Genomic DNA, 24,124 nt, shown 5'->3' with positions numbered 1-24,124 from the left:
CCGAGAAATCCAGCTCCAGTGTTTCCAGTCACCCTCGCGGGTTGCTGAGAGATCGAGTCCTGAGAAAGAGATACAAGACCTCCTTCATTCTATAACCAAGGTACGGAGCTGATTAGATCCTCAGAGAATTCTTGATTCAGATTCTTGGCAAAAACTAACTTAACTTAAACTGCAGCTCACTTACTCCTTCCCACGTACTAGGCTTAGGTTAGGTACACCGGGGTAGGCGTATCTTAGAAGCACCAGTTGAGCATATTTAGTCAATGATTTTAAGTATGTATATATTTTATCCATTTTAAGTATCTTATGGCTCAGAAACCATATAATTGCTTTTACAGTATTATTTCTTAATACTCCTTTTACTGTACGCACTTTACTTCATGATAAGTATTGCAATTGTGGCACTTCATTTCTCTTGCATGAGAAAGAAGACTGCTCAATAAATAACCACTTTTATTGAAAACGCCCGTCTCTCTATTTCTCTGCACTCCTGGTGAAACTAAGCATGCACGATTGACTGAGTGAAATAGCTGTCTATTGTTTTCACACGACTCTGGAGATATACTCTGTTACATTCTCATTACTACATTTTATTACTGTACCTTTAAATGCTCCTTGTTATGTTTTGCTTGCTCATAGTTCCATTGGAACTCCTGTGTATTACTAGCCTTGAGATTCAGTTATGTTACTGGACTACACTCTGCTGGCTAGCTGTCTTCTCCTGTTGCTGTGCTGCTTATGAATAAACCTACAACTACAACCCTCCTGCTTCTTGAAATTATTACATATTTTGGCGACGAGGTGAACCTCCTATCAAGCAGCACAGGTGTGGAACTGAATTTTGACTATTTTTTTTCATATTTTTCCTGCGTGAATCTTAATACTACTGGAAGCATCCTTATGGACTAAGGATTTATTCTCATCACTATTTGTTTCTACTGCCACCGAAAATCCCGGAAAAATCGTTCCTACCAACAGTGAGTTAGCTAGTTTTCATTATTTTCAGCAAAAATCCTCTCTCCAAGACTTTGTTTATTTTTAAGTGTCGCTGTACCTGAAGAATCGTGTGCAACATTCCGCTGCACCAGACGACTCGTGCTTGTGCCTGAAGATTCGTATATCCGAAGGGACTCGTGCAGCATCCTGAACGTGAGCATTCGCAGCGCGCCCAACAGCATACAAAGCCCGAGCGTTCGCAGCGTGTTAAAAGTAAACAACACGTTTCCCGTCTTCATTTCCTTCATTTGATGGTGCACATAGCGTCATCACGCATCTGACGGTGTCTGCGCATACCGTCATCGCGCACCTGGCGGCCATTTTGTTTATGCCGGTTTCCATGGCAACTTGTTTCATCACGCATACCGGCTATTGAGAGCGCTGCAACTCCGTTCATCGCGTGTGCTGCATACTAAAGCTGCCGCTTTTCTTCTTTTCTTATTTGTTAAAAGATACTTTATTTTCCAGAAGAATACAGAGTAAGTTCGACAATTTTTTTTTAAAGGAACTGATTTTCATCCTAAAAGAAAAACTATCAACATACTGTTTGGAACATAAGTATTTTCACATCAGGCATTTTATTCTGTTACTTCATTGACAGTTTATTCTGGACCGTTTTACTCATATTCTTTTTCTTAGACAACTTTCAATTTTATTTACTGGACCACTATTTACAAAAAACATGCAGTTTGACCCACCAGAAAAATTTCTACAAAATAAAGGTGATCCTCCCATTCCGTGGACATGTTGGAAAGAGGAATTCTTCAATTATATGAAGGCCATTGATGGTGAACGTATGGGATCTGAAAGAAAAAAAAGTATTTTGCTACATTGCTTAGGTTCAGAAGGACAGATGGTATTCAGGGCTCTACCACCCATCGCACCAGCGGATGGGGAGGGTGATGGTTCAAATGTATATAAGGAAGCATTACTTAGAATAGAAAAAAGATTTAAACCTGTCTCTAATATTGCCTTGAATAGGTATAAATGTTACACACGTGCGCAACATGATTTGGAATCTTTTGATGATTTCATCACTGCACTAAGATCATTATCGATTCATTGTAATTTTGGTAATATGTGTGATGAAATGTTAAGAGACCAGATTATTGTTCATGTTAAAAATAAGAAAACCCAAGAACGTTTGTGGGAGTTGGGTGATCCAAAATTGTCAGAAGCAATTGCTATCGCTAAATCTTTAGAACAATCAGAAAAATGGATGTTAACTGTCAAAAAACATTCAGAACAAAAATCAGAACCCATTGATGAAGTTTGTTTGGTTAAACAAACTGAGAGTCAAGCTTCTGAAAATTTCTGTGTTCACCAAATATTTCTAAAACTAACAAGTCAAGTCAGTTTAAAAGATTTGACAAAAATGTTAGCTAAGGGTCATTTTGCTTCGTATGCTGGGTGTCCTGCCATCAACAAAGAATGCAGAAAATGTGGCAGACTAGGTCACTTTTCTACTGTGTGTAGAGATGGGAGAAAATTTGTACAAAATACTAGGAGCAAGGTAGCTTATACTTCTGAGGATAGTGTAAAAATGTGCAATTGCTCATGTGCGTCTGTTTCGCCTTCTTCTGAGGATAATAAAGGATTTGTTGTGTATCTTTCTGAGGATATTAATTGTGTCAATGCATGTTTGGAGGAGTGCTCCATTAAAAAGCCTGTTTGTGAGATGTTTGTATTGGGTTCAAAGATTGATCTTATGGCGGATTCAGGTTCCCCGTGGACAATAGTTACTAAGGATTATTTTGAAGAACATTAGGTTCATTATTGGATTTGAACAACATTATGTCACCGGATGTTTCTCCCTTGAGTTTTAATGGTACTAGGATTGACATGTTAGGGTTTTTTCCAGTTGACCTTACCTTTAGGTCTAAGGTGTGTCAAAGTGAAATTATATGTGGCAGTTAAAGGTGTTAATGTGGTAGTTTGGAAAGACCAGTGGAAATTTGGAATAATTCTCAATCCTCGGTCTAGAGACCCTATTTCTTTGCATCCCACATTTGAAGGTGACAATGTCTCGTTAATAGAATCTCAAAGAAAGGCTGACATGGTTAAATCTGAATTTGAGGATGTTTTTTCTGACAGATTGGGTATGATACAAAATTTTTCACATCAGATAAAACTCAAATTGGGTGTTATTCCAGTCAAACAGAGGTTAAGGGGAGTACCAATAAATGTCAGGGAAGAACTTAAGAAAAATGTAGATGATTTGGTTTCAGAAGGTATCATTGAGCCCATTGAGTCTGCAGAATGGGTTTCTCCCATTGTTTTGGTGAGGAAACCTGACAAAAGTTTGAGGATGTGTGTAGATTTAAGAGCTCTTAACACAGCCATTATTGTGGATTGTCACCCCCTTCCCAACATAAATGAGGTTGTATCCATGTTGGAGGGAGCAAAAGTCTTCTCCACCCTCGACTTGAGATCTGCATACCACCAAATTCCTTTGACTGAAGACTCTAAGTGTCTTACCGCATTTATTACTCCTCAAGGTCTGTATCAATACACTAGGATGCCGTTTGGCTTGGCATCTGCTGCCTCTGTCTTTCAAAGGGTCATGTTCAATATTTTATGGGATGTTGATAACTTTGTCAAGTGTTTCCAGGACGATATCCTCATTTATTCTGCCAACACTGAAGAACATGTCTCGCATTTGCGTTGTGTGTGTGAGAAATTGAGGAAAAGTGGTTTAACACTTAAATCTAATAAGTGCAAACTATTTCAAGATTCTGTAGAATATCTGGGTCATACATTATCCGGTGATGGTGTTGTACCCAAGAAATCAAATGTAGAGGGTATTAGCAATGCTCCTCCTCCATCCAACAAGGAACAGCTACTTTCTTTCGCAGGCATGTGCGAGTATTATAGCAAATTTGTAAATAATTTTGCAACAAAAATGGAGCCGCTTAGAAAACTTCTCAGACAAAGTAATGTGTTTATATGGGGTACTGAACAGCAGAATGCTTTTGAAAATATAAAATTGGAAATTTTAAATGCTCCGACACTTAAACCTTTTTGTCTAAACAAGACTTGTATTATCACTGTTGATGCAAGCATGTATGGAATTGGTTCTGTTTTATCTCAGAGATCTGGAAAAGAGGAATGGAATGTTTGTTTTGCATCACGAACTTTGAATGATAGTGAACGCAGATATGCTGTCATTGAAAAAGAACTTTTAGCGTGCGTTTGGGCAATAGAACATTTCAGGAACTATGTGTGGGATAGTAAATTCATTTTAAAAACGGATCATAAACCTCTTGTGAATATCCTTTCTCCAGGTGGTGGCTGGAACTCAACTGCACGTATTGCAAGGTTGACCTCTAGACTACAAGAATACTGTATTACACCAGAATATGTCCCTGGAAAAAAATGTCATTGCTGACTTTATGTCTCGTCTCCCTTGTCAAATGTCCTCAAATGATATTCTTGATGATAGTGATGTGGTCACATCTTTGCAAGATGTATTGTCGGGTACGTTTGAGGATATTTCTGAGGAATCTTGGTCTCTTGCAGACAAACAAGATCTGTCTTTACAGACTATTAAGAAATATATTTTAGAAGGTTGGCCTGACAAGAAAAATGTGGTGAGGATTTCATGCCCATGTTTAAAGTGAATGATGAGTTAGAGAACAGCTTTGTTTTCAAATCTGGAAAATGTGTCCCTCCTTTTCCAATGCAAAGTGTTATTTTAGATTCAGCTCACAAAATGCATCCAGGTATGTCTGCAATGAAGCGTTTGATAAGGAACTATTTTTGGTGGCCAGGCTTAGATCGCATGGTTGATAGGAAGGTCAGAGAATGTCCAGTTTGTATGGGGAGTGAGAAAATGTTGAAAGTTAATGTTCCTCCGTTGAAGACTACACCTTGGCCTACTGATCCATGGAAAAAAATAGCGTTTGACATTTCTGGTCCCTTTATGTGCTTACCGTCTGATTCACGTTATGCCTTGGTTCTCATTGATTACCACTCTAAATGGCCTGAAGTCAAGTTTGTTCCTACAGCCTCTACATCGAATGTAATTGAGTTTTTTAAAGAAGTGTTTTCTAGAGAAGGTTGCCCCTTAACCCTTGTCTCTGATAATGGAGTTCAGTTAACTTCTTTAGAGATGGGAGTTTTTCTTAAGCAACAGAACATTATTCATCATACTGTCTCCGTTTATGAACCTCATGAAAATGGTATAGTTGAGCATTTCAACAGGGTGTTAAAGACTTTCGTTTCTGATGTTATTAAATCTGGTTCAGATTGGAGGAATGTTTTGAGGGAAAAACTATGGTTGTATCGCATAACTCCACCTTCAACAACTGAAGTTAGTTCTTTTCGTCTTCTTAAAGGGCGTGATCCTCCCTCTAAGATCTGTCCTTGGTGGATCAAAGAGAAGTGTGCTGGTAAACCTTTCTCTGAAGTAGTCATTAATGATGTTGCTCACAAGATTGCAGATAAACAGGCTAAATCTAAAGAGTTGTATGATAATAAGTGGAATGTCAAAACTCCTAATTTCTCGGTAGGTGATTGGATCAGAATTAGGAAGCCTGGTTTCCTTACCAAGTGTTCAGCTAAGTTTGGTAAGCCCATGAAGGTGGTTAAGCTTTTCTCTAATAGTGTGATCACACAGAATGGCAAATTATGGAACATCAGACGTGTCGCTAAATGTCCTGATTTTCACAATAATTCTGTTCACAATAATTCTGTTTCTGTTCCAGCACACAACTGTTCTGATTCTATTGCTTTTAGAGTTAAGTCTTCTTCTCGTCCCATTTCTTTGCCTGCTAGATTTTCTAACTTTGTTTCTTAGCTTCCTTTTTCTTTCTTTGTTTCCTATCTCTTTCTCTCTTCTTTTTTTTTTGTTTTCTTCCTTGCTCTTCTTCTTTTTCCTATTGGGGGAGATGTGTTACATTCTCATTACTACATTTTATTACTGTACCTTTAAATGCTCCTTGTTATGTTTTGCTTGCTCATAGTTCCATTGGAACTCCTGTGCATTACTAGCCTTGAGATTCAGTTATGTTACTGGACTACACTCTGCTGGCTAGCTGTCTTCTCCTGTTGCTGTGCTGCCTATGAATAAACCTACAACTACAACCCTCCTGCTTCTTGAAATTATTACATACTCCTTATTCTAGGGGAGCAAAGTTGTCATGTTTATGCGGTTGTCAGAAACTAATCCCTTCTTGTATATTCAGGAAAGTTAACTCCTTCCTGTTCACTCGAGAAAGTTTCTAGTGACCTCTGAGCTAGCTGGCATACCTAATTAAGTCTAACATATTCAGTAGAGACCTAGATGACCTCAGTCCTAGGTCTAAACTACCGTTTATGTTATTCCAATGCGCAGAGCCTATTGGGAATATAGGAACTACACTACAGAAGGCCTCAGCAGTGCCGGGGGTAGGCAGCTGGAATAGGGAGCTAGTGAAGTGGGCAAGTTGTGAACATAGAATACTGCTCCGGAATGCAAAGAGGGGAATAGGGTGACTGGAGAGGGCGCAGGCCTGGGTAGGGTTGGTGGACGACCTGAAGCATGAGGACCGGGAGCCTGCGCCTAGCACGCCCCAGGCAGGATCTCAACAGACTAGCCCTAGGGGATTGAATCAAGGAGAGATTGAGGGGGGGGGGCATGAGCGGGCCATTGCATCCTAACATCCACGTGCATGGTGGGATATATGCGCACGACACATGGCACAGACAGCTCTGACTGAGTCCCAGAGCATGTATACAGTGAGAGACAACTTGGCAGGTTAGTCGGCAGCAGCAGGGGAGGGGGGTAGCAGGGAGGTCATGGAGGGGGGAAATGTTAGGTTATCAAAGTTGATGGCACTTACATACCGCTATCACCAAATAGTGCGGCAGGCAGTCATAGAGAAGAAGGAGATGTGGAGGGGAGACATGATACCTGGCTGGGCTGGACACTTTGGAGGATACTGCAGACATTCTATCATTGAATAATATTCTTTATGACACTGCTGATTTAAAAAATGCCAATAAAGTTTGTTTTAAAAAAAAACCATCAAGTGTATTTTTAGTGATTCATCCGGGGTGAGTGTAAGATTTAGTTTGTAGGTGAGTAGGTCTTTCTCAAGCGCTTTAAGGTGTTACTTCTATTCTTTTTATGACCTATTGTTAGTGAGAGTGCTTGTTGCTTTATTGTTGTTTTGAAGGCCTCCCAAAGCACCTGAGGCAAGTCCACTGATCCAACATTGTCTTTAAAATAGTTATCAATGGATTTGATGAGACCTGCTCTGATACTCAGGACCTTCAGGTGCTATAGGTTTAGTGAGATTGACTTGCGCATGTATGGTGTCCCTAAGCTGTAGCATGCCCAAATCGGGGAGTGGCCTTACATACCTCTTGCTAAATGCTGTACCTCTTTAAAGTTGTGCGATTGGTCAGCCGGTGCTATAATGTGATCTACTCAGGAGAGACTGTTGTGAGCCCTAGAGTGGAATGTGTATTGCAATGTAAGGAGGTTGAGTCTGTGCCATACATCTACCAATCCGAAAGCGGCCATAAAGTCATCCAGGTGGGTTCTGGAGTGAGGAGAGCCTCAGGGAGGGGGGCGGTCTTTCTGGTCACATAGCGTCATATTGAAGTCACCGCCTGTTACCCGGTCATCCTCTGGTAGATCTATTACTATTTTGCTCATGTCTGCGAGAGTGGTCCTGTGTAGAGCTGGGGGGATATACACCAACATAATATTGAAACCTCTTCCCTACCAGCTGCCTGTTATGGCTGCGAAGTGGCCCTGTTCATCTATGTGGGTTTGGTCTATGATAAAGGGGAAGCTCTTGCATAAGAGTATGCCTATTCCTCTAGAGTTGAAGTAAAGCCAGATTGTGCAATTAATTAGTCTATACCTCCACCTGTCAAGTGCTTTATGTGTTCCCGTCTAAGTGGGTTTCTTGAAGGACAACATCCGGTAAGTGTCTCTTTATATATTGGAGCACAATTCCAATTTTAATTTTGTCTCCTAGCCTGTTCACAATCCAGGAGAGCAGTTAGAGTGACGTCTCCATTAACCTACCTTGGGTATGTTGATTTGTCATGGTCTTCTTGGGAGTGAGTTGGAACTGGCCTCACGTGTCTGACGAGCATTTGCTGCCCAGCTTTAAAGTGTAGTTGATCAGACAGTCTTTGTCGGTCAGTGAGGCACAATAAGTTTAGGGTTGAATGTTGGTCTGCTTTAGATTTGTAGGTGAAAGCATTCAGTTGTGGGTCGTTGCTGATACAACAGTAATCATAAATATTTCCCGGAACCTGAAAATCTCCCATACCCCCCCCCCCCACCCTGCCTCCCTGAATGACGGTATTTGAATTCCTGCCCCCTCAACTTTGCAGAGTGCCTGTCGCCCTCCCATCCCTTGCTATCTTGGGTGTGGACTCACTAGTCCGGCCCGCAATCCCCCAAAACGTATAATATTAAGGCATGGTATGAATACATTACAGTGATTGTTCCATCGTCCTCTTGTTATAGATGCCTTGTCACAGTGTTCTGCATACTGGAGATGTATCCAAAGGTTTCAGGCCATACTTTAGGAGTACTTAGCCTACACTCCATGAGTGCTACAAAGATGAATGGATAAGATGGATGTGAGACATTCTGTCCTTGAGGAAGTGCATTAATGACACTGCTGCCGCAGCTCTTGCACACTCTTCAGGCTATCAGGCAATTCACCATTTGTAAGTTGTACCTCTCCCGGGCAAGGATCTGCTCTCTTCTGTGGCTTCCAACTTTGCCGCCTGCATCTGTCCTGAGTGCCCTGGTCGCTAACTCTTTGCCATCCATCCCCCCACTCCCATGTGTCCTCTGGAGTGGCAAAGAACCATGTTTTGCCCTTTGCTTCTACCCTCAGTTTGGCAGGAAACATCATGGCATACTTCAATCCTTTGTCTCTGAGGGCCTTTTTGACTTTGATGAAGCTGCGTCTCTGTTTTTGCACCCCCAAGGTGAAATCCGGGAAGAAGGCGATGGTATTGTTTTCATATTTGACTGGCGGGGCACTGCGGCTGTCTACAGTATAATATCTATCTCTGAAGTTAAAAACTTGGGCCAGTATCGGTCTAGGTGGTGCACCTGGTTAAGGTCTTCCTAATGGTACTCGGTGTGCTCTTTCTATTCAGAAATAGATTTTGCGGTTGTAGATATTTTGTGATCAAGTCTTCCACGAATAGATCTGCTACTGGTCCCTCAGCTCTCTCTGGGACCACTAAAATTCTGACATTGTTCCGTCTGAATCTGCCTTTGTAGCTGTCCAGTTGTTCAAAGAGCAGTTTACTGGTGGCCTGCAGTTCGAGAACTTGTTTCCGGAGAGCTGAGCTATCTGCCACGAGCGTGTGTGTCTTGACTTCGACTTCTTAGAGTCTGGTGTCCATGTTTCGCCGGTCTCCTCTTATGAGGGATACCTCTGTTGAGACTGGGTCTATTCATGATTCCAGGGAGGTTCATACATTGGTGTTTGCCGCCATTATATCATGCAGGGTAAGGTCACCCTGTTCCGCGGCTGCCTGTGACTGGGGTTGAGCTGGTTCAGTGTGGCTGTCTGCCCCCTCCTGGTGCTTCTGCCAAGATCTTTATCCAGCTTGGGCTGGTGGGACGCGCGTCCCGCCTTTTCCATCTGTCATTGTGCTCGATGGGGAGCTTAGAACAAGTACAAATGTGGGGGAGTGATTAAGTTCAGGAATACAGAGTAGGACTCAATTACATAATGACAAAACAATAAATACATCTGTAAAAATAAATACAATGTTACTGATCCTCCAGTAGTCCTTTTTATTATTTCTGGGCTTCATTTATTTGAGTTCTTTTTTGTTTTTTATGCAAAGGTTCTTTTCACATGATAGAGTTAAACATACACCTCTATGTTTTTCACAATCTTTCACAAAAACAGTGTCAAGAAAACCATATTTACATGACGCACATACATTTAGTCACTAACTACGACTTATTTACAACCATAAACACCAAATCAGACAATACTGTACATTCAGTTCCATTTTCAACGTAAACTTATTTCCATAAAGCTTGTTTTCCTACAAACTTTTATTTAGTATTGGTACCTATTTTGAGATATGTCCTCAATGCTTTCGATTTCATGGGTCCTGAAGAGGTCAGAGTCCTATTGTTAAACTCTATTGTTGAGCTTTTTCAATCAAGCTCAAAAAGTATTTTATTTGATATAAAATAAATGCTAAGGCGTTTTGACGTTCCTTTTGAGACCAGACCGATGTATTACAAGAAGGTCTTCATCAGAGCAAGACGATGTTCGAGTAGGACGGGTGTTACCTAAATCGAAGGAAAGGATAATGTTTTACATCTGTTTTCTCTTATTTTGTGTGATACTCGATTGATGCTTAGAATTGTACCTTACATACCGAGTATGAGTTTCTTGTTATGCCAAAGGCGGCGAGGGTGCAGTTGTTGGTAATGAGCCAGGCTCGTCAGTTCGGTTTTTTGGGGGGTCTTTTCTTCCTTCAGTGATTAAGCTTTCAGAGGTTGCCATTGGAAAGGGAGAAGAAGCTGTCCTTAGTATTGAGGCATAAACCTTACATACGGTGTATGGCATACATTCACGCCTTATCAGTTTCAGTTTAACATGAGGCTTTCCTACTGGGTCTTTGAAGGGGCGAGTTAAATACTAGGAACACCCCGGTGTCTTTAAGCGTAATTGTGCTCGCCCCCCGTGGGTAGTGGGTTGTGCATCTTATATTAGGAGAGTTGGGGTGTCGGTTAAGTCAGTACGGCACATTACTTTTTGTGGGGTCTTGTGACGTGCACCCAGAGCTTGTCTGTGCTAAAGAATTGAATGCACGAGTGTTACAAGCATTGCTTCTAGCGAACCTCATTCTTTCTTCTGAGTAGACACGTCTATTAGTCCTTCAACGTTCCCTTGTAGACTCTTCGGGTTCCCGCTCCTTAATATTCCAGGCGTTTCGCTGTTGTTCACTGTCGGGCATTTTGTTTAAATGCCGGTTTCATTCCTCCTTCCGCCTGCGTGTGCCATACAACGTCATACACGTTTCCTGTAGTGTGTAGGAGAGTATGGTCTGCTTCCTATGGTTACCCCCACTTTTTGCTGTGATTCTCTGGTTTTTCGACTTTAGTCTGGCTGTGGCCCTGCTAATCAGGCCCACAGCCTAGCTGTTCTCTCTCTAAATTAATACCATGTACTTTAGGTAAATAGCAGATTGGTTACTGGGATACCCTTGTGAGCCCCTGTATAGTGTACCCTAGGTACCCAGGACATAGATGCACCCTAGGCCTACCAGGGGCTACAGCATGTATTGTGCCACCCCTGGTTTGCCTTCCAAACTGACACCACAGGTCTGTTCACACAGCCTGGGTAAGGTGGTTAATCACCCCTTACTTAGATATAGTGTATTTATATCTACCTTATATATAGACACATAGTAACTTATAAATCACTCCTATGGCAGGCCTCAACAATCCTGAAGGCAGAGTGCTTGGTTTTATGTGAGAGGGTGCCCTGGCATGAGCTGAGCCCCTTCTGCAGCTTTCGGAACCATCTCCTTATAGCTGTTCTATGATATAGCCATACCATATACTCTTAAGTGCATTATAATCCTTGCGGTTAATGCTAACTTTGGTTTGGCTTTATCAAAACATGTCGTGTAAGGTGTCAAACACTTTGGAATACTACCTCCCGCCAGTCCTGGCGGCAGGGGTAGCATTCCACCCTTCTAGAGGGAGAAGAAATGTAGTTACTGGTAAACCCGGTTAAAGTTAAACAGAGCCTCAGCATCACAAAATGGATGCTGCTGCCACAGACACGAGTCTGCCCTCCTGCTGCTGGACGAAACTCCGGCATGGGAGGCCTGGACAATAGGTTTCCTGCCCAGGGAGGTGCTAGCACCTCCCCAGCTCCCCAGACAGGACTTTAGTGTATTGGGACAGGGAGGGCTGCATTCAGGGAGGGCTGCATTCAGTGAATGCTTTAAAGGCACTGCCTGGGGCACACAAGGTGCTCTATGCATTTCCCAGGTCAAACCGGTTGCTGGGGCGCGCTGCTCCAGCTCTGGCGCGAAACTGGACAAAGGGGAAGGGTTGTAACCACCTCCTCCTCATGTCCGCCCGTAGGAGGGACCTTAATCCTAGTCCAGCCCCTAAACTTAGTATAAGTATAGGATCCCAGTCCCTAGGACTTTAGATTACCCTAGATGAATCTCTGAAACATATATCCTGGACCTTCGACGTTCCATTTCGACTGGCAGATGGAAGATATCTCCCTTGTGGTCAAGCAGAGACCACCCTGTGCAAACAGACACCAACAGTAACTTTGATGGTCTGCATTGTCGAGGCTCCCGCCGGATCCCGAAGACTCTGCGACACAGGACATGGACTTCCAGAAATCTCTGACGCTGCTCGACGATCCCAGCAAAGCTGAGACCCGTGGCGGGCACGAGAGACGTGGGACCGGAACTACTGGACATCCTGCATTTTGCTAACTGCATCGACTCCTGAGGTAACTCGCAGGTGTGCATTGGGGTACGAGAAGCCCCAGACCCGAGCACCATTTGCACCGAAGTGCATTTCAGCTCGACTTGTCTTCCTGGTTCCTAGTCCATTGGCTAGTGAGCCCCCTGAAGACTTCCTTTTAATTCTAACTTTCTTTCCTGGTTGCTGCAGGCTTGCTCCAGCTTCCCTACAAAGGAGAAGCACCCCAGACCTTGCTGGTCTGCACCGAAGTCAATCTCGACATCTTGCGTGGATTGCGTTTGCCAAGGCTTGTTGGGTCCAATCCCGATACTGACACCGCAGTCAACTAGATCCTTCGTGAGATAGCTCAAATCCAGCTCCTGGTCATAGTCGGCGCCTCCTGGTCCTCGTGGCTGATGAGACAAGCTTCACCTTTTCACCTGAAATCAACCAACAATCACCTGGTTCCTTCCTGGTACCTTCCTGGTCACTGGCAAGTGACCCAGACTCTGTCCCTTCTGCTTTCAGGTTTTTCAGATCTTCGATCCACCCGGACACTTTTCCTCTGGTCGCCTGCAGCACTTCTTTACAGATCTCCATTGAAATTGACGACGAAACCCGACACCAAAAGACACCTATGCACCCGGCTTCAGTGGGTGAGGTAACACGAGAACTCTGATAGTCTTGAGGGTATTGGCCCTCCTAGTGTCTAAATCTAAAAGGGTTCCATCGTAGTTCTATTAGAAGTGTCCTTAAATTGTAACTTTGTAACTTGTTTGTTTCCCATAGAAAGTCAATGGTAACTTTTGGCTGTGTTTAAACACTGCACGCGTCTCCCGTGGGCCTCCTACTTCCTAACCTTTGGTTGTTTAGAGTAGCCCCAGCGATTCCCCAGGCCCCAGGCCTGCTTTCTATCTCAGACGGTGTTCTTATACCACTATTTTAGTATATGGTTTGTGAGGCCCCTAGGGCAAAACGTATACTGTGCAACTTATCGTATGCCAATTAAAATTCTTGTATTATACTTTTACCTCTGACCTCACAAAGAGTGCAGAGGGGTTGTGTTTAGAATAAATACATATATATATTTGATATATACCTTGGGTGGTGTCCTTTCATTTGGTATTCAAGGGATTATAAATGGTAAAACAACTTGCTTAATGCGCTCTCTGAAGTCTTAGCCTGATGCCTGCTGGTCCATGCTACCACTAGGATAGCTTTCTATAAGGTTGACTTTACAACCACCATCAATAAGGGTCGATTAGACTGGTGCAAGGTGCCCACTAGAACTAGTGGACATCATATGCCAGGCTATCTTCTCACATAGTGGACGCATTGTTTGACTTCGCCTGGCTTTCTGTTTGCGTGTCGTCATGTGTGGCACGTTGTTCAGGGCCGATAGTTCTTATGTAGAATAAATGCGTCCTAAGTTCCTCTGCCTCACATAATCATTCCTCTTCTTTTTCCATTGCTTACGCACATCTCAATTAACCACAGTGTGTGATCTCATTCATTTCATTTAAGATAAGGAGTGGGAGAGGATCCTGGAAGGCCCACAACACATTCCCCGCAACTCGAGATTCAAAATAATACAGTTCTACATAACGCACAGGGCATACCTGTCAGCCGGGGACAGCCCTCCGGTACGGCACCGAGCCTACCGAGTCCGAGCCTGCATCAAGGCTGAGGTCGACAAAATGTTGGACCTAGGAGTGGTGGAAGCCTCCGACAGCCCATGGGCTATTCCCGTGGTCCTGGTTCCCAAGGCAGCCTCCCCTGGCACCGTTCCTGAGCTGAGGTTCTGCGTAGACTACCGCGGACTCAACGCAGTCACCCGAACCGATGCACACCCCATCCCCCGAGCCGACTGACCGCCTAGGGTCGGCTCAGTACCTTCGATCTCCCCAGTGGCTACTGGCAGATCGGCCTCACGGAGAGGGCCCGAGAAAGGTCTGCTTTCTCCACTCCGGATGGCCATTTCCAGTTCCGAGTCATGCCCTTCGGCATGACAAAAGCCCCCGCCACCTTCCAGCGACTGGTCAATCAGGTCCTGGCCGGGTTGGAAAGTTTCAGTGCAGCCTACCTAGACGACATTGCGGTGTTCAGTGCTCACTGGCCCGAGCACCTGCACCACCTCTGGGAGGTGTTGGACGCCTTGCATCGAGCCGGGCTCACCATTAAAGCTAGTAAATGCCAAATCGGACAAAGCTCAGTGGTATACCTAGGGCACCAGGTCGGCAGCGGCCTCGTGGCCCCCCTCCAACCCAAGATAGACGTGATCAATGCCTGGGAGACCCCCACGACCCAGACCGAGGTGCAGGCTTTCCTAGGGCTCACAGATTCATCAAGGGGTACGGGAGTATTGTAGGCCACCTCACAGAGTTGACAGCTAAGGCCAACCCCAAGAAGGTTATCTGGACCACCGCCTGTCAGAAGGCCTTCGAAGAATTGAAACAGGCCATGTGCACCGCTCCAGTACTACAGGCCCCTGACTACTCCCGAGAGTTCATGGTCCAGACCTACGCCTCCGAGCATTGCATCGGAGCCGTGCTCTCCCAAGTGGACGACAAGGGGATTGATCATCCGGTAGCCTTTATCAGCCGGAGGCTACTACCCCGGGAGCAGAGATGGAGCACCATCGAACGAGAGGCCTTCGCAGTAGTCTGGGCCTTGAAGAAGCTGAGGCCCTACCTGTTCGGGACCCACTTCCGGGTCCAGACCGACCACCGTCCTCTCCGGTGGCTCATGCAGATGAGAGGAGAGAACCCTAAACTGCTACGCTGGTCCATCTCCTTCCAAGGGATGGATTTTACTGTGGAACACAGGCCTGGTGCCGACCACGCCAACGCTGACGGCCTGTCCCGCTTCTTCCGCCTCAGCGAAGAGAACATATAAAATGCAGATACTCATTTAATACATTGTCTAACCAGATCAGTGATCCTTTGCGACAAAGACAGAATCAGTGATCTAAAAGCTTCTGACTAACCATCCATGCCCATCCTAAATATTTAGCAGTAGCTATTGATATAGGCAGTAAAGTGCTAGTGCGTATGATTCTTAAGGCTTCAGTGCTACTAGTAGTACCTAAGGACTTACACAGTGGAGTTAACCAGATGCGTATTGGTATTACATAGGCCGAGCAAGCAAATAAAAAATGGCCAATTGTTTCCTTATGTACTCCACATGCAGGACAATTACTAGTAGACAGACTACCCCACCTATACAGACAGGTTATTGGCTGCCTGTGTGCGTGGACTGGCGTTTGGCTGGCGGTGTGCTTGGACTGGCACTTGGCTGGCGATGACAAGGATCTGGTACTAATTCCACTCCCCTGTTCGTTTGTGTACCCCCTACGTCAAATGGGAGCTTAAACAGGCAGATTCTTGGCTGGCGGTGTGCGTGAACTAGCGTATGACTGGTGATGTGCTCGGACTGGCACTTGGCTGGTGGAGACAGGGACATCATACTATTTCTGCTCCCCTATTTGCTTGTGTACCCCCCACATCAGAGGGGAGCTTATACAGGCAGATTCTTGGCTGGCGTTGTGCATGGACTGCCGTTTGCCTGGGGGTGTGCTTGGACTGGCAGTTGGCTGGCGGTGATGAGGAGCTGACACCATTTCTGCTCCCCTGTTGCTTTGTGTGCCCCCTAAGTCAGAGGGGAGCTTATACAGGCTGATTCTTGACAGGCAGTGTGCGTGAACTGGCGTTTGGCTGGCATTGTGCATGGACTGACACTTGGCCTGCAGTGACGGGGAGCTGATACTATTTCTGCTCCCCGTTAGTTTGTGTACTCCCTACATCAGTGGGGAGCTTATACAGGCAGATACTTGGCTGGGGGTGTGCGTGGAATAGCGTTTGTCTGTCGGCATGCATGGACTGGCACTTGGCTGGCGGCGACCGGGAGCTGATACTATTTCTGCCCCTGTTGGTTTGTGTATTCCCTACGCCAGAGGTGAGCTTATACAGGAAGATACTTGGCTGGCGGTGTGCATGAACTGGCATTTGGCTGTCGGTGTGTGTGGACTGGCGATTGGCTGGCGGTGACGGGTAGCTGATACTATTTCTGCTCCTTCATTGGTTTGTGTACCCACTATGTCAGAGGAGAGCTTAAACAGACAGATTCTTGGCTGGCGGTGTGCGTGGACTGGCGTTTGGCTGGCCGTGTGCTTGGACTGGCACTTGGCTGGTGGTGACTGGGAGCTGATACTATTTTTGCTCCCCGTTGGTTCGTGTACCCCTTACATCAGAGGGGAGCTTATACATACAGATTCTTGGCTGACGATGTGAGTGTACTGGCGTTTGGCTGCCGGTGTGCTTAGACTGGCACTTAGCTGGCGGTAACGAGGAGCTGATATTATTTCTACTCCCCCGTTGGTTTGTGTAACCCCTATGTCGGAGGGTAGCTTATACAGGCAGAATATTGGCTGGCTTTGTGCCTAGACTGGGGTTTGGTTGGCGGTGTGCGTGGACTGGCACTTGGCTGGCGGTGACGGGGAGCTGATACTATTTCTGCTCCCCCTTTGGTTTGTGTACCCCCCTATGTTAGAGGTGAGCTTATACTGGCAGATATTTGGTTGGCGGTGTGCGCGGACCCGCCTTTGGCTGGCGGTGTGCTTGGACTGGCACTTGGCTGGCAGTGTCAAGGAGCTTGTACTATTTCTGCTCCCCCGTTGTTTTGTGTACGCCCTATGTCAGAGGAGAGCTTATACAGACAGATTCTTGGCCTGCGGTGTGCGTGGACTGGCGTTTGGCTGGCGGTGTGCGTGGACTGGCACTTAGCTTGGGGTGACGAGGAGCTGATACTATTTCTGTTCCCCCGTTAGTTTGTGAACCCCCCACGTCAGAGGGGAGCTTATGCAGGTAGCTTCTTGGTTGGCGGTGTGCGTGGACTGGCACTTGGCTGGTGGTAACGAGAAGCTAATACTATTTCTACTCCCCCGTTGGTTTGTGTAACCCCTATGTCGAAGGGTAGCTTATACAGGCAGAATATTGGCTGGCTTTGTGCCTAGACTGGGGTTTGGTTGGCGGTGTGCGTGTTTCTACCTCCTGAAGCATATTGCCTTGATTTATTTATTTATTTATGCGTTTTTATATAGAGCAGACTTTACCCGAAGGTGTCAGAGCGCTTCACAATAGGAACAGTAATCATACATGAGGAGAAAATTACAAGTGAACAAATTACAAAAGCAAAAGTTAAGTTACATGGGGCAAAAGTGACAATAGTGAGCAACCAAAATACAAGAGGTAGCAAACGGTACATTACAGGAGGAAAAAGTGATATGTGTGCAGGTTACAAAAGCGTACAAAGTACAAGTAGAGGAATAATACTGCAATAAATGGCAGACACTCCAGCACAAGAACAAACGTTACGTAGGCAATGGTGGCACTTGTGCAAGTATCTAAAGCAAACAAAATGTGAGAGGTAGCAAACAGTGTGTTACAAGAGAAAAGTGACATGTGCATGTTACATACTAGTACCAAACACAGGTAGAAGGATAATACTGCAATAAATGGCAGAACACACTGGGAAGGCACTTCCATAGTCATGGAGAATAGAATTTTCAATAATGGGAGGTCTTCCTTCAGATAATAGAGAGGGCATGAATTAAATTTGGAGGTGTCTTTGGAGGAGGAGAACTTTGAGGTCCGTTTTGAAGGCCTGGGAGGAGGTGGTGGTCTGGAGCTAAGGCGGAAGTGAGTTCCAGATTCTCACTGCGTTGCCTGAAAAGGATTGGGCCATCGATCTTTCCTTCTTGAAAGTGGGAAGTTCAAACAGTAAATTTTCCGCAGTACCAGATGGTCTAGAGCCTCCAGAGAGTTTCAGTTTATTCGCCAGGTAGCGAGGAGAGAAGGAGTGCAGGGCTTTGTGGGTGATACAGGCAGTCTTGTAGATAGCTCTAGCCTCAATGGGAAGCCAGCGGAGGGTGGATAATATCGGTGTGATGTGGTCCCTTCTTTTGGCCTCATAAATGAAATGAGCTGCTGAATGGAGAACAGATTTAAGGGGGGACAATGGGATTTGGGGAGGTCAGTAGCAAGAGAATTGCAGTAGTCCAGTCTGGAGAGGACCAGCGATTGCACCATGGTTTTAAGATCTTGCTCCGGGAAAAAGCGACGAATTTCCCAAAGAAGGCGCAGTTGGTATCGAGCAGACTTTGCAATGGAATTGATGTGGGAGATTAGATCGATTTTTTGTCGAGTACGACACCAAGGGATTTTGCGCTGTCGACAATGATGGGTTTATTGTTAAGTAGATTCATCTGATCCATCCATGATTGAACGGGGTAGGAGAAAGTGAGGAGGAGGAATTCAGTTTTGGAGGGATTCAGAATCAGTTGATGCGTTGACACCCAGTTTTGAATGGAGCGAGAGTAGAGCTTAGGATGGCGAGATCGTGAGTGGAGGCAACCTTGAGGTAGATTTGAGTGTCATCTGCATAGAGATGATAGTGGATCCCGGATTTACTTAGGAGATTTCCCAGTTGTTCTAAGTAGAGATTGAACAAAGTGGGTGCAAGTATAGAGCCTTGAGGAACACCTTGACCTACCGCCAAAGGAGATGAAAGACTGTTCGCTATTTTGATCATTTGAGATCTATCAGAGAGGAAGGAAGCAAACCATTTAAGCACAGTGCCCTCCATGCCCATTCTCTGGTGCAGAGTGTTGAGGAGAGTGTTGTGATTGCGAGTGTCAAAGGCTGCAGAAAGGTCAAGGAGAATTAGAAGACAGGACCCCCCCCCCCGAATATAGTATCCTCAGCGCGTCAACAACCACTTGCAGTAGGGCTGTTTCAGTGCTGCAGTTTTGGATGAAGCCAGACTGTCAAGAAGATCATTGTCCTTGATATGACGAGAGAGTTGTTTCGCTACACATCTTTCTGTGATCTTCGCAAGAAAGAGTAGGTTAGTGATGGGGCGGAAGTTGTTGAGGTCATTCGCATCAGCAGTGGGTTTTTTAAGCAGAGGGGTGACCCCTGAGGAGGCCATCTTCAGAGATGGGGTCAAAGTTCTGCCAAATGGCTAAGGATTTGCGCTCCTCTGGAGAGGTAGGATGAGCGTTCTGATCCACAAGGGATTTCACTTTTTCATCAAAAGGTAAGCCTGTGCTGATGTTCTGCCATGGGTGAGTGGGGGGGGGGGGCAGGCATAAGCATTTATATTCCTTTTGCTTTTGATGGTTCTCTCTTGGATCTGGCACAGACCCGATAACCTGCTACCAAGGTCTTCACATCTTTCGATAGGGTTTTCCACAAGAAACGTCGTTGTAACAACTGCATAGTTTTCATAATACCCTGTTGTCCAGCACGGACAGAACTGTGACACCAATCTAATGCCTTACGTTGTATTGGTTTTCAAGAAAGATACAGCTTGTTATTAAAAAAGAACAACCCCTGTTTTATGCTTAGCTGTTCTTGTAATCCAACCCACTGATCCCAGGATTCTGATGGGTGAAACTTCTTTACTTCTTCCAGGAAATTTTCAGCAGTCACTGCATACAATACTCCCCTTTTTAATGTTGTCCGTGCCTTGTCTGGATAATGTGTCAGCCTTTCTATTTTCAACTCCTGGCCGGAAGGTTAGGACAAAATGATATTCTGCAAAAAAAAGCATCCACCTCATCAGTCGCTGTGACAACTGTTTAGCCGTTTTCATGTATTGGAGGTTTCTGTGATCGGTATATACTGTTACTTGATTCAGCTACCCCCATAGATACTGCCTCCATTACTGAAAGGCCTATTGGGTGGCTACTAACTCCTTTTCTGCAATGGTGTAGTTTGATTCCGCAGGTTTTTTGGGACATATAGGCCACCGGGTGTAATTGTCCTGTTTGTTTGCTTCTTTGGGAAAGCACCTCCCCTATAGCCACATCAGATGCATCTGCTTCTACTATAAAGGGGAGTTCGGTTTGTGGGTGTTTTAGAACAGGAGCTGTTGTAAACGCTTTTTTAGGAGTACAAATGCTTCCATTGCGTTTCTGGTCCACACTAAGGGTTCACTTTTTTCTTAATAGTCTTGTAATAGGGGCTATTACATAGGAACAGTGCGTTGTGTTGTACCGACCAATAATGGATTGATATTGGAGGCTGTGAAGGAGGACAGATGTCATAGTTGATTTGGTGTCAGGGGATCTACTCAGAAGGGCAATTAGAATATTAGGCTGTTGGGATATTTGAATAATGTATAAAATTGTGATAAAGAACTAGTCTATGGAACTGCATTTGAGGCCTACCTGAGAATGATGTTAGAGCAACTTGGGAATCGGAGTAAATTAAGTGGTGACATGTAATAAGTGTGTAGCTGCATTCCGTTTTCTCATAAGGGGATTGTAGTTCTGGCGCTTGGCTTCAGGCCTGGTGCTTTTTTCAAATTCTCCCTTTTACTGTTTGTCTTTAGCTATTACAGCTGAAGGACAGACCTGTTTCTACTTGATGCCGTTAAAAGGCAACACCACTATGTAGCACAACATACAGTGTTTGCTCTTTCACCAGCCTATTCTTATGTATTAGGTGTTCTTCATTCACAGAAGCACTGCGAAAATTGAAGCCCCCACCCCACAAAACCCAAGTGATGGCTCACTTTTGTGAACTCACTTCTATTAAGTTTCTGCACTTTCCATGTGTGAGTAAAGTTGATTTAAAAGTAATACAGAGGTGATAGTTGTTCTTTGCATTATATTATATTTGTACTATAAATGTTTGGGTGAAGTTGATAAAAAAACAGTACATAGTTACCAGTTGCTACCCATTGCAATATTTGCACTTTAAATGACTTGCTGAAGTCGGTTAGAGTAGCATGCAGTTTCTGGGTGACACACTAATCATGTTTGTAGGTCTCCTGGAGGCAGAGGTTATATTAAAGTATGGTGGGACGCGATAGCACCAAACTCACCATATATGCGGCTCTCCAGGTGCAGCACTTCTTCCCTGGCGTCCCCGGGCACCAATGGAAGGGCTTCCTTCCTGCCTAGTGAAACACCAATCCAACAAATCCTGGAGCTGCTCTCATGCTGTTAACCCAGCGCTCATTTTGAGGCAGGGGGCAGGTGCCAGCAATCTCTCTGCTGTTTCACAGCCATGGGATTGCTGGGTCTACAGTGCACATGTCAGGCTGGCCGTCCCAAGACAGCCCACCAATCCGACATGCACACCGACAGGGACAGCTGTCATCCTGTAATCGCAGGATTCATTCCTACCCAGCTTGCACAAACTGGTGCAAAATAAAATGGCATGGCAATAAAATGGCATTGCCATGCTGTTTTATTTCTATGTGTGTGCCTGCTATGCTCGCAGCAGGTGGGGTGACGCTCCTCTGCTCTTTAGGGTGAGCCCCCCTGTTAACCAGGCAGCTAGCGTAGTAGAGAGAAGGTTGAGGGGGGATATCTTAACATGCAGTTTGGAATTTCAGTATTTTATATACATGCGATATTAGTTATTGCGGGCAAAAAAATTTAATCTGCTATCACAAAAATGTACACTATTTAATGGCACTCTTGTTTAATATATTTATTTTCTTTCAATCCAATAGGGTCAAGAAACAAAAATAAACATTGGAAGCTGGATCTTGAAAAATGTACTGAAAAACTGCCATCACCCAAAAAAAATCTGCAAAAAACGGAAGCACGTGTTTTCCAGTGTGCTGAATCAGAAGAAAACAGCAAAATAGTGAATGAATATCTAGACAAGGGGCTAGATCTGCGTATTCATTATAGAACTGATGCCATCAAATCAATAACCTCCAAAGAACAACAGGGGCAAAATAAAGTAAAGAAAATGGAGGCAGCACACCATAGTGTGACAAACTATAGCCCCAGGCAGCCGCGCGTTATTCATCAGAGCACTCACAGTGGAGATACAGTGTGCACATGTAGAGATTGCTGTAGAAGTTTCAGCCACAACTCCTTTCTCCGTCCTCATCAGCGGACACACACTGGCGAGAAACGCACATTTGATTACCACGGACAAAGCCCTGAGGCCTTCCTTTCATACATGCAGCAGGCTATCAAGCAAGAGCTTATTTGCAAGTGGATAGAGCCGGAACAGATTTCCAACCCTAAAAAAACTTGTGACATAACCTTCAACACCATGCATGAACTAGTCCGCCATGTCAATTTGGAACATGTGGGGGGACCTGAACATTCCAATCATGTATGCTTCTGGGAAGAGTGTCTGAGAGAGGGGAAGCCTTTTAAAGGCAAATACAAACTTGTAAATCACATTCGAGTGCACACGGGTGAGAAGCCCTTCCCTTGCCCATTCCCCGGTTGCAGGAAAGTGTGTGCCAGATCAGAGAACCTTAAGATTCATAAAAGATTCCATACAGGTGAAAGGCCCTTCCAGTGCGAATTCCAAGGCTGTGACCGATGTTTTGCAAACAGCAGCGACCGCAAAAAACATATGAATGTGCATACTTCTGAAAAACCATATCTCTGCAAGATATGTGATAAGTGCTACAATCATCCAAGTTCTCTCAGAAAACATTTGAAGGTGCATGAGTTGTCCATGCAGATAGCTGACAGTCAATTTGGCTTTCAGCTCTTCAGTCCCCCAGTCAGATTTGAAAGTTCGCCAGACTCGTAATAGGTCCGGGTGCTGCTGAGATCATTCATCATAAATGAAGAGCTAAAACTAGAATCACAGGGCATTACCTGAACATATCACTAGTCTGGTTTGAGATCAGTTGTTTTGATAACTCACTAAAATCAGCAAAATAAAACGGGTATTCTACCTGTAATAAATGTATACATCCCACATCCTTTGAGAGAACCATTTGACAAAAAATAGCATCCTCCTAACCTGGCAGTACTCAAGAATCCTTCCTGTCAGACAATGTGGAGAAGTGTGGCTCAATGGTTAGAGCGGCAGACCTTGATGCAGAAGTCTGGCCCGGGACCAGAGTTCAATTCCCGCCTCGGCGGGTCTTGGGCTCAATTTCCTCGGACCTGTTAATTCTCGCCTCGGTGCCTATTCTAATCATGGGTCCCACTCTGCAACTCTGGGCAATAGCTTGCTTAATCTCCACAACGGCCCCAACAACACTAGGATGCCTGGCTTCACCTTAGGGGTGCCCAGGAGTGGGCACTTCACAGGGAAAGGCCAGGAAGGGTTCCTCAGTGGTATTTGTACAAGCGCCGAGATGCCTCCGGGTAGTTGTGTGCTATACAAGTACCTCTACATTTACATGTATGTAAAAAAGTAAATACAAATTTCAGATATTGAACGTAATATGTCGCTTGGCTTACAGGAAGTAGTATACCATGCAGTTAGATTTACACTCCAAATGTAATTATTCTGGAAGGCATCACTTCCATTACACTTAATGCAAACCCTATGCTAGCTTTGGTTAGAACATGAACTCTCAACTAAAGGCAATCACAGAAATATTTTATCTGCTTATTTTGATGGCCATGACCGTGTGAAAAGCCTCTAGAGGAATATCGAAAATCAATCAATACATGGCTTTTCCAAGATATGTAAAGATTGATTTGTCCCCAACAACCAAGAAAAGCAATAACGACCATGACATTTTTTTTTTTTTACAAAACTTTGAATATTTACTAATATAAGTTCTCGGCATCAATCAAATGTGTGACAGCTTAATAAACATATTTATAACATCTGGCAACTCTTCCCAAAGTCCAGAATCTTAAGGTACGCAGGCACTTATCTAAAGATTTAGAACCGCCATCATAGGAGAGAA

The 24,124-nt window shown here is 44.7% G+C and overlaps 1 protein-coding gene across 2 annotated transcripts in view; it reads left to right on the top strand.

Annotated features, from left to right (window-relative positions):
- LOC147708367 (uncharacterized) overlaps positions 1-23,835 on the top strand; it is a 493,742-nt gene extending 469,907 nt beyond the window's left edge. For both annotated transcript variants that reach the window (XM_086927092.1, XM_086927091.1), the window contains one exon: positions 21,953-23,835. In XM_086927092.1, coding sequence (XP_086783218.1) covers positions 21,953-23,004 — 1,052 coding nt within the window. In that variant the 3' untranslated portion in view covers positions 23,005-23,835. The remainder of the gene's footprint in view (positions 1-21,952) is intronic.
- Positions 23,836-24,124: the final 289 nt, after the last annotated feature.

This window comes from Lissotriton vulgaris, chromosome 6 (genome assembly GCF_964263255.1).
Source record: "Lissotriton vulgaris chromosome 6, aLisVul1.2, whole genome shotgun sequence".
NCBI lineage: Eukaryota > Metazoa > Chordata > Amphibia > Caudata > Salamandridae > Lissotriton > Lissotriton vulgaris.
Note: the sequence above shows the minus strand (reverse complement) of the source record. Positions and strands in the feature narration are given on the sequence as shown.